This window comes from Budorcas taxicolor, chromosome 23 (assembly GCF_023091745.1).
Source record: "Budorcas taxicolor isolate Tak-1 chromosome 23, Takin1.1, whole genome shotgun sequence".
Taxonomy (NCBI): domain Eukaryota; kingdom Metazoa; phylum Chordata; class Mammalia; order Artiodactyla; family Bovidae; genus Budorcas; species Budorcas taxicolor.
The window spans coordinates 20,248,129-20,263,014 of record NC_068932.1 but is presented as its reverse complement, the minus strand read 5'-3'; the positions used below and the strand labels follow the sequence as shown (position 1 = coordinate 20,263,014).

Below are 14,886 nucleotides of genomic sequence, written 5' to 3'. Positions count from 1 at the left end.
AAAGTTGTCTGTTTGCTAATTTGTTTTCTAGGAGAGTTTAGTGCTGGTGAGATGTAAGATACAGTATGTAGAGATGTGATGAGAGGGTATATCAGAGTTAGGATGGATAAGGTCCTTGTTATTTGAAGTGTGGCCCAGGGTCTCAAACAGCATCAGAATCACTTGGAAGCTTGTCAGAAATGCAGAATCTTAGGCCCCACCCAGACCTACAGAATTATAATGTGGCATTTCTACAAATTCTTTAGTGAATAATACTAAAGTCTGAGAAGTGCTGGGCTAGCTCATGCTATGGTATGTAATAGTCCTAAAATCTATACTTTACAATCACAGATATTTCTTTCTTGCTCATGCTGAAAGTTCATCTGGAAGGAAGAGGGTGGCAAGTAAGTGACTGCTTCATCATCCTCACCCGGACCCCAGCCTGACGGTGCCTCTACCATCGGAACATCACCAGTCAGGTGGCAAGGGGAGGTAATGTGTGGTTCTTACACTTCTCTCACATTTCCTTTGTCAAGCAAACCCCATAGCAATGCCTGTCTTCAAGGAGGTAGGAAAAACAATTTTACCATGTCCCTAGGAGGAGAGGAATCAAAATACCGGTGAAGCCAGGAGACCCCAGAGGTAGGGAGGTCTTTCAAAGGTTATCACAATGTACATGTAAAGTGATCAGACACTGGGAAAATATAGTATCATTTGGAAGGAAAAGGAGAGTGTGAAGAACAAAGACATTTCAGAATAATTATTCTGAAGCAATCAAGGACTCCCAGCTTTAGCGTCTGATAGGGTAGAAGTGAAAAACTGCGGAGGAATTGGTTGTTGTGGGGAGCAGAAAGGCTGAGTTTGGAATCAGCCAGTTCAATCGCTCAGTCGTGTCGGACTCTCTGTGACCCCAGGGACTGCAGCACGCTAGGCTTCCCTGTCCATCACCAAACCCTGGGGCCTACTCAAACCCATGTCCATCGAGTCAGTGATGCCATTCAACCATCTCATCCTCTGTCATCCCCTTCTCCTCCCGCCTTCAATCTTTCCCAGCATCAGGGTCTTTTCAAATGAGTCAGTTCTTTGTATCAGGTGGCCAAAGTAGTAGAGTTTCAGCGTCAGCATCAGTCCTTCCAATGAATATTCAGGACTGATTTCCTTTAGGATGGACTGATTGGATCTCCTTGTAGTCCAAGGGACTCTCAAGAGTCTTCTCCAACACCACAGTTCAAAAGCATCAATTCTTTGGATATGTTAAATCAGAAATTAAAGTGGATATTCACCTTCCACCTATCTTTCCAACCTCATCTTCTATCACTCTCTCCCATCCCCAACCATGCTCCAGCCACACTGACCTTTCTGTTCCTTTGTATACCAACCTTGTTCTCACCTTAGGATTGTTGCACCTATAGTTTCTTCTGGAATGCCCTTCTCTGAGCCCATCATGAGCTCCTGCCTGTTATTCAGAACTTACCACAGTGTTAGTCACTCAGTCATGTCCAACTCTTTGCGACCCTATGGACTGTAGCCTGCTAGGCTCTTCTGTCCATGGGATTCTCCAGGCAAGAATACTGGAGTGGGTTGCCATTCCCTTCTCCAGGGAATCTTCCTGACCCAAGGATAGAACCTGGATCTCCTGCATTGCAGGCATATTCTTTACCACTGAGCCATCAGGGAATGCCATAGTGTTACCTCCTCAGAAAGGCCTTTCCTAGTCATACAAATGTAGCCACCCAGTCACACATTATCCTAATTCCCTACTTTAGTTATCAGCGTAGTATCTAGGGCTAACCAATATTTTTAACGGCTTATCCCTCCCTCTCCATTAAAAAGTAAGCTCCATGAAGGCATGGACTCTATCTTGTATCACCAGTTTCAAATACAGTGCCAGGCAGAGTTGGTACCCAATAAATATTTACTGAATGTTCACATGGAACTTTCACTTACAAGATATGCAATAAGGGAACTATAGATAGGTCTCCAATGAGGAAAACAGATTTGGAATAGTGAAGTTCTGTAAACTATTAGATGAATAGGAAGTATTTAAACCTTTAGGAATGTTCCCCCTTAGTGGGTAGAAGAGTGTAGGAGATTCAGAAGTCTAAAGGGTAGTGTCTCCTGAAACAAGGACAAGGTTTCAGTGAGTGATGGGTCAATGATGGGCAAGTGTTACCGCTTAGTGAAAAATGGGAATAAGAAAAAGACCATTGGATTTGGAAAGGTCATTTGTGACCACAGATTAAAAGAGCAAAAATGTAGGGCTTAAGAGAAAGGACTTGGCAGGTATAGCTCATTAGTCGAGCAGTTTGGCAGTTAAGGGAAATTAGTACTCTAGCAGGATTGAGTGAGTTTCTTTTTTACGAAACCCAGGCTTCTTAACTGGAAGTTAATGGACCCCTAGGGGGTCCACAAGTCACTTTTAGGGACTCTGCAAACTCAGAAATTATAGGCAAAATTTTGTGTGCACAGGGTCAGAGGTGCGGGGATGAGGATTTGTAGTTTCATTCTTTTTCAAAAGGTCAAGACCCAAACGGTAAACAGCTATTGCTGAATAGGAAGAAAATAAGTGAGTTTGTTAATTAAAAAATGAAAAACTCGGAGGCCCAGAAAAGGGCTAAGCTTTAAAGAGACAAAGAAAAACTGCTTATCTAAGCAAAAGCTAGAAACAGATTTTTTTTAAGTTCACAATTACATCATCATTTCAGTAAACGTGGGAGTAGAGACCTATCTGGAAACGCTGGAGAAACTTGTGCAAACACGATCCAGTGAAGGGTTACTGAAGTCGGGCAGACGGAGTTCGGAAAGCCTGTGTTCAACCCAGCCTGAAGCCATAGCAAAGCACCACCTGTGTATCCTCACGGCCCAGGTGATGCTCAAGGCTGGGGGCTGCTGACATTGTTCTTTAACCATAAGCGTCCCTCTGAGACTCCAGCCTACCTGTCTGCGAGGGAGAGCCGTCTTAAAACAAAGGACTCGTCACCGGGAAGGGGGCTCATCAGTGAGTCAGTTTAGGGACAAGCTTCCCCTATTTGACGCACTTTGCTGCTGTGTTTGGGCAGCAGCTGCCTCCTGCCCAGCCGTCATTGTCTCTGAATCTTCCCGCCCCGACGTCGACAGCTCTCTTCCCGGCCTCAGTTCTCGGCTAGGCTCAGGGTCTAACGTCAGCAGGTCTCCCAACTCATTCACTCAAGAACTGCGGGGTTTACTGGGTGACTCTGGGGCCTGAGGGGCACCGAGCCCTCAGGAGTGTGCCCGCACATGGCCCACAGGGAACAACACTCCCGACCTGACAAGAGTTTAACCGGCCGCCGCCTGCATGTCGCAACAGCTTTCGTGACAGGCCGGTGGGCCACGCCAGGGGATGCCAAGCCCAGGCCGGCTCCGCCCCACGTCAGCCCGACATCCCGCGGGAATAGAGCTCTCGCGCCAGGGCCACCAGCCCGCACGCAACCTGCGAGTCTAGGGATGCGGGGCAGGCGCTTGAGCGCGGATCTTAACGGCACCAGTCAGCGGTTTGACCTTGAAGGCCGAGTACCGCCCTCCCCCACCCCCTCCCTACCCCCCAAAGCGATGTAGCCTTCAGCGCACACAGCTCCACCGGCGCCAGTCTGGGGCCCAAATTCCGCCTCGATAGCCCCTGGGCGCTTCACCCTCTTCCTGTAGCCAATCAGATCCCGACGTAATGCTAGCCAATGGCCGGGGTCAAAGCATCAAGGGTGGTTGAGCCTATCAAAGTTCAGCCTTAAGTTTCTCCCGCCCTCCAGAAAAGTCGGAGGGCGGGTTGATCTTACATGTTAGCCAATCAAATGGCCAATAAAAAGAAGCTTCCAAGATCAAAGGGGAAGGGGTGGGATCTAAGCGGTAGCAACGCCGCGGGGCGAAGGAATGACAGGCTACTTCACTAATACCACAGATATATTTTTTTACGTAAACTAAGGGGCGGAGCTAACTTGGCGGCTGCACCAATGGCTGACTGAGGGGCGTGTCCTCGGGGCCAAGCGGGAGCCGGAGGCCCCGGGCTCTCTGGGCCGCGCCTGAGGCAGACGCGACGGGGTTGGGGGGCGGCGGCGGCAGTGGCGGCGGTGGCGAGGGTGGGCGCCGCAGCTGGCCCGGGTGGATGGAGTTGGAGGGGCGGGGTGCTGGCGGTGTGGCGGGGGGGCCGGCGGCTGGGCCGGGGCGGAGCCCCGGGGAGTCGGCGCTGCTGGACGGGTGGCTGCAGCGGGGCGTGGGCCGGGGGGCCAGCGGCGGGGAGGCCGGGGCCTGCAGGCCCCCTGTACGACAGGATCCGGACTCCGGCCCGGACTACGAGGCGCTGCCGGCTGGAACCACTGTCACCACGCACATGGTGGCGGGCGCCGTGGCAGGGATCCTGGAGCACTGCGTGATGTACCCCGTCGACTGCGTCAAGGTGAGACCTGGACCTGCTCCGAACCCGACCTGGGGCTGACCCCACCCCCTGGGTCATGCCTGGAGCCAGGATCCCAGCCGAGAGCCGGAGCCGACAGGGTTTCCTTTCTGGCTCCTACCACCACCACACTATTCGACCGATACTCCATGCAAGCAAGGTCCCAGCCGGGAATTGATCCCAGTCAGGAATCGGGACCCATTTCTAACCGTCAGTGAGATCTGAATCGGGACTCTGGGAAGAAAATCTGTCAGCCAAAACCCTGGATCCCATCTGGGACTAAACAGGAATAGGGTGGGATGGGAAAGGAACAGGTAAGTGCTACTAACTTCATTAAGGTAACGCTTATTGAAGACCCAGAATAGGATCTTAAAAGTTAGAGATGTTCCGATTGCTTTTACAAACTAATCTTGTGTGTTTACAAGTGACAGGGCGGGAACCAGAGTCTGGGATCTCTCAGCTAGATGAAAGATTTACTTATTAAATCTTAATCAGTGAGTGAGTGGAAATCTTTTTACAGTCAGAATTCAGAGTTCCTGACTGGAAATAATATGAGAAAGACCAGGGAAAAGTTTCGGTTTCTCAGTGCAGCAGGCCTGATACCCCACCTATTTCCTGAACATGAAAATTTAGCTGGGATTGGGGTTGTGTGTGTGCAGGGAGCACATCACCCCTCCTAGGAGGGATGGACCTCATAGTGTATATCTTTAGCCACTTGAAGTTGACAAAAAGGGAAAAGTTGCCTATAAGGGAGGCATGACAGTATTGGAAAATAGATGTTAGTGTGAAGAAAGTAGATGTTAGTGTAAAGAAAAGGAAACGGGACCAACCTGAGGGCATGATTCCTGGGAAAGTGAAAGTAATTTCATCCACACCAAGCAGGCTCTTGAGTGGGTACAAGACTAGGTGGTGACTAGGTGTTTCTGAAGAAAGCTGGGTAACGAGGGGGAATGCATTGTTCTTTACAGTTCTTATTCTTGTGCATTGGCAAAGGAGCCACCACGAAATAAGCTGAGTGAGAAGTAAACTCAAGGGGACTGTTGAAATAAATATACTGACAGAGACTGGTTCTTCCTTTACATGTTAAGAGTAAGAGTCGAAAAATATTCTCACAGCTCTTGGATATATGTCTTCTTCTCAAACTAGGGAAAGGTTACATGTTCAGGAGGAGAGTATTAACTTGGGAGGAATAGAAATAAATAGTAAAATCCATGAGAGAGGAGTAAGAGGATGGCTAGTGCTCTAACAATATTGAAATGTCAGATAAGTACAAATTAAAAAGATTCCTCAGACATTTATATAGAATCTAGATTGAATGACTATGAGTCGTTGATGCTGTGTATCCAAAAGTTAACATCTAACTGCAAAGTAAACCTCACTATACTTGAACTGTGAGTAGAGTCTAAGAGTAGATAGTCTAGGGTGCTGTCTTTCAGGATGGGTAGCGAATGAAAACTGGATCAAGGAGAATAATGGCTTGAAAAATACAATGTAATAATGTGACTGACTTAGAAATATTTCCACAGTGACTGACTTGGAAATATTACCACAGCTATTCAATTTAAGTGTTGTCCCACTACCTTGGGCAGCTATCTCCTTACTCCATATATTTACATAAATACTGTTTTTGTTGTAAACAATCTGTAACTTCCTCTGTTAGAAATGCTTCTAGAAGAGGGGTCCCTAACTTCCAGGTCATGGACTGGTGCTGATCCTGTCGGATCAGCGGCGGCATTAGATTAGAAATAAAGTACGCAATAAATGGAATGTGCTCATATCATCCCAGAACACCCTTCCTCTGTGCCGTCTGTGAAAGAAAAAAAACTGCCTTCCATGAAACTGGTCCCTGGTGCCAAAAAGGTTGGGGACTGCTGCTCTAGAATACTTGGCTTCATATCCTTAAATGGGGCAAGTCTTTGTCCTCTGACAAGATGGAGTTGATGTTTTAGTCATTGAAGCCATTCAGAATCAAATGTGGTAGTTCAGGTGGGAGAATAAAATGGGTAATGCTGATGGGGGTCAAAGATAAGGTAGGACAGGAAAGCAGGGAGACTGATTTCCTCCTGAGCTGATAAACCCACTGAGGGAACACTTGGAAAGAGAAGTTCCAGAAATGTTTTGCATAAATGCAGCAGCATTGCTGAAATAAGTCACTTGCAGCCTTCTGAGGTAACTGTTTTGAAGAACAGTTCTTATTCATTTACATAAGCGTTGGAATTTTTTTTTTTTTTGATTAGTAATACAACATTACAGTCATGCCTCAAAGCACTCCATTAAATAATTATTTCATCTGGAGGAAAAAAAATGCTCAGGAGTTTTCAAAAATACAAAAGCGTATTTTAGAAGAATCATTTTCATTTGCCATAGATGCTGGGATTTAAATGACTAGAGGGAAAAGCTCTGTGAGACCATTAGGACTCAGGGTCAGTTAATACTGATTATAGCAATAGATACTGTTGTGCAGACTTGAAAGTAAAATTCAAATCTCTTCCTTCAGAAGGGTTTACAGCAGTAGATACTGTTGTGCAGATTTGAAAGTAACATTCAGATCTCTTTCTTCAGAAGGGGCATCCCAGTTTACTTGTCCCTAGGCAGCCCTTCTTCCTCTTTTACCATAAATAGGTGGCAGAGAGGAAGAGCAGCCCAAAGTACCCTAAGACTAGAGGCAGGTATCTATGTTGGAGCCTAAAGGCCAATCACAGTGTTTGCTACTGAAAGCTGACAGTGCCTCTGGCATGCAGGACTGTGCATCCCCAGGCCACTTATCAGGGTCAGTTCAGTTCAGTCACTCAGTTGTGTCCGACTCTTTTGCAACCTCATGAACCGCAGCATGCCAGGCCTCCCTGTCCATCACCAACTCCTGGAGTCCACCCAAACCCATGTCCATCGAGTCGGTGATGCCATCCAACCATCTCATCCTCTGTCATCCCCTTTTCCTCCTGCCCTCAATCTTTCCCAGCATCAGGGTCTTTTCCAGTGAGTCAGCTCTTCATATCAGGTGGCCAAAGTATTGGAGTTTCAGCTTCAACATCAGTCCTTCCAACGAACACCCAGGACTGATCTCCTTTAGGATGGACTGGTTGGATCTCTTTGCAGTCCAAGGAACTCTCAAGAGTCTTCTCCAACACCAAAGTTCGAAAGCATCAGTTGTTCGGTGCTCAGCTTTCTTCACAGTCCAACTTTCACATCGATACATGACTACTGGAAAAACCATAGCCTTGACTAGATGGACCTTTGTTGGCAAAGTAATGTCTCTGCTTTTTTTTTTTTTTTCTTTTTAATATGCTGTCTAGGTTGGTCATAACTTTTCTTCCAAGGAGTAAGCATCTTTTAATTTCAGGCATCTGCAGTGATTTCGGAGCCCAGAAAAATAAAGTCAGACACTTTTTCCACTGTTTCATCTATTTGCCATGAAGTGATGGGACCGGATGCCATGATCTTAGTTAGTCGAGTTAAATATCCTTGGGAGGGACCATGGGAAGTCAGCATAGCCTGGCTAGGCTACAGTTATTCAACCAGCTATTTCCATGGTCATAATAGGTTTGGAAGTGCAAGTGAAGTCCAGTTTGGAAGTCCAGTTTTCCTTTTCTGTGCTTCAGAGGCAAGCACCAGACTTTATTTAAAAGGGTGGGTTCTGCAGCCTAAAGCAGTCAGAACTCTTCTCAATATCTTGTTAAGCACCTGTCACCAAGGTGCTGCTTTTTGGCTTTGCAATAGTGAAGCAAATAAATCTATAAGTTAAGGAGAAAAAGAACAAAGGGAAATAGATATTTTCAAACCAATGGAAGATTAGGAGATGGAAACATTGGCTTCTTTGATTTTCTTGTATCTAATAATAAGTATTCAGTAAATGGCAGTTGCTCATGTTTGTCATGCCCTGTTTGATGTGCTTTGCAGTTATTGATTTAATCCTTGGAACAGCTTCATGAAGTAAACACCATTTTCATTATTTTATAGATGAAGAAAGAGGCAAGTTAAGTAACTTTCCACAGTCACACAGTTAGTGGCAGAGCCATGATTTAAACCAAGTCTGACTCCCCAGCCTTCCATACAGCCTCCAAAAAGCAGATTTCCAGAACCAAGCGAGGCACAGAATTTCACAATAGTGCTTCTTCCTAAACATGACCTGCAGATGAACAGCTGGACATATCGATCATTGCAGCCACAGAGGAACTTTAGAGTGAAAACAAAAAATGAAAAATCAGGCCTGATCTATTAGTGGTTAAAGAGCAGTTAGTTACCCATCCATATCTTCAAAAACTGGTAACACAAGACAATGCTGCCATGATCTGTAAACTCTAAGGTATGAACTAATATTTCTGAGAACCATATTTGAATACAATAAAAAGCCTTGTATTTCTGGCACCTCATAAATTAGCAATGGCTTTTACATGCTTTAACTCTGAATCCCCACAGTAGCCCTGTGCACTAGCCATCCTTGGTCTCATGTTATAGATGATGGCCTGAAGCTCAGAGGTTAAGTGACATACGTGAGACTACACAGCCAGCAAAGCTGGGGCTCCTACTCAGGCTTTCATACTGAAATGTGGCTTGGTGTACCACATTGCTTCCTTCCCTATTAGTATGACTTTTCTTCAGAGCCAGGCAGTGGTTTTTTTTAATATCGAAGACTATTCATTAATGCTTTAGAGATTTCATCTTTCTCTTCGGGAAGCCATATTTGTTTTTATATTTGGTGTGGCTTAGGCCTGGGTCCTCTCCATGAGGGTGCATCTTCATTGAGTTAGAATTGTGAGTTACGTTTAGACATGTGTGTAAAATGTTCAGTGTAACTTACCACCATCTCTTGTTTCTCTTGTGGGTAAACGGTTCCAGGCCTCTGAGGCCAGACCTTCAAGTCTGGTTACCCAAATATGACATTGACTCCAGCAGAACACTGGGATTTCTGAACATTCCCTCAGTACAAGATTAGTTTTTGAACAAACCTATGGAAACACACAGTTGTTAAGCTACCAGTTTATCTATTAGTGTCCCTACCCAGCCAAGGCCTATCGTCTCCTTGAATAACTCCTCTGATGAATTTTATCCTCCCAGGTGATGTGAAAGATCAGTAAACACATTCTTTATTGGAAATTGATGTTTTTTGGTTGTTTTGGTTTGTGTTTTTTATTGAGAAGTAAAAGAGAATGTATCACATTGTGGTAAGTGATCCTGTGTATTTCTGATTGAACTTCAAATAATTAACCTTTTATCCAGTTCTTTATTGGTAGCAGGAAGGAGAAAATAACTCTAGAGGAATGTGGATTGCTTGCGGCTAACTAGGACTTGTTAATATGGTTAGATTGTTTTCTCCCATACTTTTGAGAAGAGACATTAGTCTTGGATTCCAGATGGACAACAGGAAGGTTCCAGCTGTTCAATCCAGATTGAATCAGTGACAGGAATGAAGTAGGAATTTAAACTGTACTTGGGCATTAGTTGCCCCTATTGGTTCACTAATGGTGTTTTTGAAGTGGTGTAGACAAAGCTAAGATTCTTCATTCTTCCATTCATTCATTCAACAAACAAATCTTAAGTGCCTACTGTATTGCAGGCGCTGTATATTGATTTTATACTATCTGAGTCTCCAAGCCACCTTGGCCTTGAAATGGGTCAGTAAATAAGAGATCTGCCCTGTAGACTCATCTTTCAGAGAAGGTCGTCAGTGATTTGTGAGCTATAAGGTTAATTTCCCAAATTTCAATAAAACTTTGTCCAGGAACGTCATACAGAATATCTACTCTATACATTCATTCCAGTCATTGAATCCTCTGGAGATTCCACGGGTTATGTTTCACTAATTTTTATTCATTGATGCCAGTTTTGGAATTTAGTCAATTTAGATTAGAAATTTGGAATCTCTCTCACTTTTAGAGACAAGATTGGTTTCCACCTTCATAGTTTGAGGGTAAACTTTCTTTCCCAGGAAACTGGACCAGTATCTATTAGGAATGTTATTTCTGCCAGAAGTGTAATATACAGGCCCAGCTGCCAATGCCAAATATTCTGAAGAAGTCAGATTATCATCAAGCTTATATCAGAGGTTGAGTCCTCATTTCATTAGTATGTGATCAGGAAGCAGGCCCAGGATCACTTTTCAGTAGTAATAAAGTATATTGTAAATAGCTAACTTTAGAATCCACTTGTAAAGAGCTCTTAGCCTGAGTTTATTAAGATACCAAAGCAACTTCTCCTGAAACACAGGCTTAATATTTGTTGCCGAGGCTGTGAATCACTTTGGAGTTCAAGAACACTTACAAAGGAGTAATTTTTTGAGGGAAAATAATGGTGTTCTACTCATAGAGTCATGTGTTATTATTTAGTCATTAAGTTGTGTTCAACTCTTTTGAAGCCCTGTGGACTGCTGCCTGAAGGTTCCTTCTGTCCATGGGATTTCCCAGGCAAGAATACTGGAGTGGGTTGCCATTTCCTTCTCCAGGGATCTTTTCCAACCTAAGGACTGAACCCACCTCTCCTGCATTGGCAGGTGGGTTCTTTACTGCTGAGCCACCAAGGAAGCCTGTAGAGTCATAGATGACCAGGGGAAAAAAAACAAAACATCCAAGGCTTGGAAAGATTGGATGTAGATTTGGAAGGCAGTAAAACTGGATGCCAGGTATCACTTCTGCATATTGACACGGTTTCACATAGAAGGTCTGCCCAGAGCTCAGGCTTGAGTGCTGAGACTGGGAGACGTCAGATCCCTGACACTGCACTTCCCCCTTCTGTACTTTCAGACCCGGATGCAGAGCCTACAGCCGGATCCAGCCGCCCGCTACCGAAATGTGTTGGAGGCCCTCTGGAGGATTATAAGAACGGAGGGCCTGTGGAGGCCCATGCGCGGCCTGAACGTCACAGCAACAGGCGCAGGGCCTGCCCACGCCCTCTATTTTGCCTGCTATGAAAAGTTAAAAAAGACATTGAGTGATGTAATCCACCCTGGGGGCAATAGCCATATTGCCAATGGTATTGAGCCTTCCTGTGCTGGTTCTCCCACTTTCCCAACTCTTTGGGCTTTGCTGCTATCAGTGCTTTCCAGTCTCAGCATGGTTTGAAGCTGCAGCTTTGGGCTGGGGTAGGCCAGATTATAGAGGAGGGACTTCCAAACCTGATGTCCTAAGACAATGAGCTGCTTCCATCTCACGCCTTCTTCCAGGCACCTCAACAAATGGTTACAGTATCCTTCCTTATGTACCTGCTTGAATCCTTTATCTTCTCCCTGGCGTCAACTTCTAATGCCCTGACAATGTAGAGACACACAGTGAGCTGCCCACTCTATGTATTTCTTGGTAGTCAGGTGTTAATCCTGGAGCCTCAGTTCTTCGCCTCACATTTTCAGGATCCCAATTGCCCGGAGGCAGTTTGTGTCACAGAGGACAAAACAGGAGCTTAACAAGAGAATGGGGGTGGGGCCTGGGTCTTTTGTCCAAAGAAACCAGAGGTTGACGGTTGTGTGGGAGTGAGGGAAGGGATAGCAGCCTGGAGAAAACCAAAGTGAAAGGGGAGAGGAGAGGAGGAGGGACAGGGTAGTTCAGGCCCAGAGAGGAAAGTCTAGATGGACAGCTGTTAGGCTCTGGAGACAGGCCGGGCAGCATGGGGCAGCAGGGCAGGAGGTGGGGCTCTGTGGTGGAGACCCAGCCGCCTGCCCCTCATGTGCTCCCTCCAGGGGGCTGATCCGCTGGCATCCCCTGGCCACAGTGAACTAGCTTCCTATATGGGGCATGAGTTGCATCTGTCCTTAGAGCCATCTTTGTTGATGAAATCTGGGCTGTTCTCAGACTCTTCCTGGCCTTCATATGGTAGCTGTGGAAGGCAGACTGATGGCCATAGTAAGTTAGGGGGAACAAATAGCCTCGTTTCTCTCAACAGGCATCTAGAAGCAGTGGGTTCCCGTCTTTTAAACTGGCTGTTAGTATCCCCTCTCCCTGCTGTGGTTTATCACAGCCACTCCCCTTCACTCTGGGGTCTCCCTAAGTCATTCACCCCCTCCTGGCCTTACATGTGGCAGTTGTTTTTTCCTTTGCAGGTGCAGCTGGGTGTGTGGCAACATTACTTCATGACGCTGCCATGAATCCAGTGGAAGGTAATGATTCCTCACCCTTTCCCTCTGGGTAGCTTCATCTACATCTCTAGGCTTTTCCTTAATTTGGGGTTTGCAGAAGAGAGCCAGGGAGCACCCCATCAGTTTGGGTGGGAAACCCTGCTGTGTTACATTGTCTTACCAGTAGAGGGCACTCCCTCCATGCTGTCAGTGCTTAGGAAGATTCCCTTAGGCCGGAAGCATATTCACTGAGATTTAATTCATCTGGGGGTTCCCTAGAAAAACATCAGACTGTCTGTGGCCTGTTCCTGGGCCTTCCTGAAAGTCCACTTTGTAGTGGATTTGATCTAAAAAATTTAGCAGATTATTTCAGTTCTCTTCAAAGAGATGAAAATGGATTTTGCCATTTGAAAATACTGCCTTTCTTACTGGAATGAATAATGGTTGAGATAGAAATGAAAGGGTAATGGTAGCAGAGCTTAGTCCCTGGCTTTTCAGTTGTAGAATGAGGTCCCCAAACAAATATGAAAGGATAGCACAGTTGCCATATTCCTTAAAGTTCCAGTTCTTTACCTGTCTGGGCAAGACCATGGCAAGGAAAGGGCCAAAGCTAAGCTGAAGATCTCGAACTCATACCATGAATCCACTTGAGGGGGTGGGAGATGTTTGGAAACTAAAGTCACACTCTTCTTGGCTAAGACTTTTGATTTGGTCGCCCTTCTCCAGCTCTTCCTCCTGTGGAAGGATGGCGTCCTCATATTGTAAGAGTTGGCATTCTGTGTACCAAGGATTGGGATTGTTAGGGCTGTGTGTTTGTTATTATGTTCACTGCCACTGAATCTTTTCTTGTCTTGGGACTTAATGAAAGAGTAAGATGGTAGTAATAATAGGTACTTATTTCAAGGAAACCCTATGGAGTCTCAATGGTAGATATATCTTGTATATTAATTGGTTGGTCTTAAAGAAATCCTACTGGCAGTGGTTCCATTATTTTTTAGCCCTTTATCAACCCTCTCCTATCGCGTCCTCTCAGAAAGGGGAACTTTCGCTGAGCAGGCCGACTGACAACTCACATACTTTTGTCTCTCTCCAATCCATTGGCTGATCCGCTGACTTGGGGCTCTGCTCCTGGATGCTCCTGCTCGCCGGCTGAACGCTGTCGCCGTTTCCTGCTCACCGACGGCGCCGCCAGTGGTCAAGCAGAGGATGCAAGTGTACAACTCTCCGTACCGCCGGGTGGCAGACTGTGTCCGAGCAGTGTGGCGGAACGAGGGGGCCGGGGCCTTCTACCGCAGCTACACCACCCAGCTCACCATGAACGTGCCCTTCCAAGCCATCCACTTCATGACCTACGAGTTCCTGCAGGAGCACTTTAACCCCCAGAGACGGTACAACCCCAGCTCCCACGTCCTCTCCGGAGCCTGTGCAGGAGCTGTAGCTGCCGCTGCCACAACCCCACTGGACGTTTGCAAAACACTGCTCAACACCCAGGAATCCCTGGCCTTGAACTCCAACCTTACAGGACATATCACAGGCATGGCTAGTGCCTTCAGGACGGTGTATCAAGTAGGCGGGGTGACTGCCTACTTCCGAGGGGTGCAGGCTAGAGTCATTTACCAGATCCCCTCCACAGCCATCGCTTGGTCTGTGTACGAGTTCTTCAAATACCTGATCACTAAAAGGCAAGAAGAGTGGAGGGCAGGCAAGTGAAGCAGCACCAGATGGAACCAGGGTTCAGCCAGCACTGATGCCCTGCCCACCCCAGCCATGTTCTCCGCCTTGGGACGCACCCCAGCCTCGAGTGGAGGAAGGAAGGCAGAGGGCTCGCTCTCCCCAGGCTCTGGGTGTCTGGCTGACACCAGTTCCTGCCGCCCTCTGTCGCCACCGCCTTTCCTTCCGGGCCTTAAGCAAGTGCAGTGAGTCACACCACAGCATCTCTGACACTCTCCTTCCTGGGCCTGATGACCTGCTCTAGACTGTTACAGAGGGATAAGCAGCTCATTCCCCTGGTTCCTAATAAAAAGCCTTTAAATGAAATGGTTTCATTGGGTTTGTATTGCCAAAGGGGAAGTGAAATGCTATCAACTGTTCTTGACTTGAAGCGTGAATTAAGGGGCCCAGAGGGAAGGTTGATTGCATTTATAGTTTTTGTTTCTGCTGTTTTCGTGGTGATTTAAGACTCTGGGGTCATACTCCCCCTGGGTTAGTAATAGGCTCGAAGGAATCTCTCTGATGGCAGGAACAATGGGTCTTTGTGAAAGTAAAAGTGTAGATCCTAACTAAAAAGGTGCTCTTGATCCTCACTGTCGCCTCTCCCCTAGGGCAGTGGCGTGGCTCAGGCAGGTAGATCTCTGCTCTGGTTCTCAGCTCTGCCTGCAGCAGTACACCTTTCCACATGGCGCTGGTTTTTTATGTAGTTGCAAAGCTAAAATTAGTCAGTGAAGCTTCAAGTCCTGAAGAT

The 14,886-nt window shown here is 46.5% G+C and overlaps 1 protein-coding gene across 1 annotated transcript; it reads left to right on the top strand.

Moving 5' to 3' along the window:
• The first annotated feature begins 4,096 nt into the window (after window positions 1–4,096).
• SLC25A28 (solute carrier family 25 member 28) lies at window positions 4,097–14,452 on the top strand. Its single transcript, XM_052660803.1, has 4 exons — window positions 4,097–4,387; window positions 11,122–11,350; window positions 12,411–12,467; window positions 13,618–14,452. Exons 1-4 carry the CDS (start codon window positions 4,097–4,099, stop codon window positions 14,133–14,135), a joined length of 1,095 nt encoding a protein of 364 aa, XP_052516763.1. The 3' UTR covers window positions 14,136–14,452.
• The last annotated feature ends 434 nt before the right edge of the window (window positions 14,453–14,886 follow it).

What these genes read in the sequence shown, in the direction of transcription:
- SLC25A28 (XM_052660803.1), top strand. Translation starts at nt 4,097, where the DNA reads ATGGAGTTGGAGGGGCGGGGTGCTGGCGGTGTGGCGGGGGGGCCGGCG. An exon ending in CAATAGCCATATTGCCAATG is followed by an intron (nt 11,351 to 12,410) that starts GTATTGAGCCTT and finishes TTTCCTTTGCAG; the next exon opens with GTGCAGCTGGGTGTGTGGCA. An exon ending in TGCCATGAATCCAGTGGAAG is followed by an intron (nt 12,468 to 13,617) that starts GTAATGATTCCT and finishes CGGCGCCGCCAG; the next exon opens with TGGTCAAGCAGAGGATGCAA.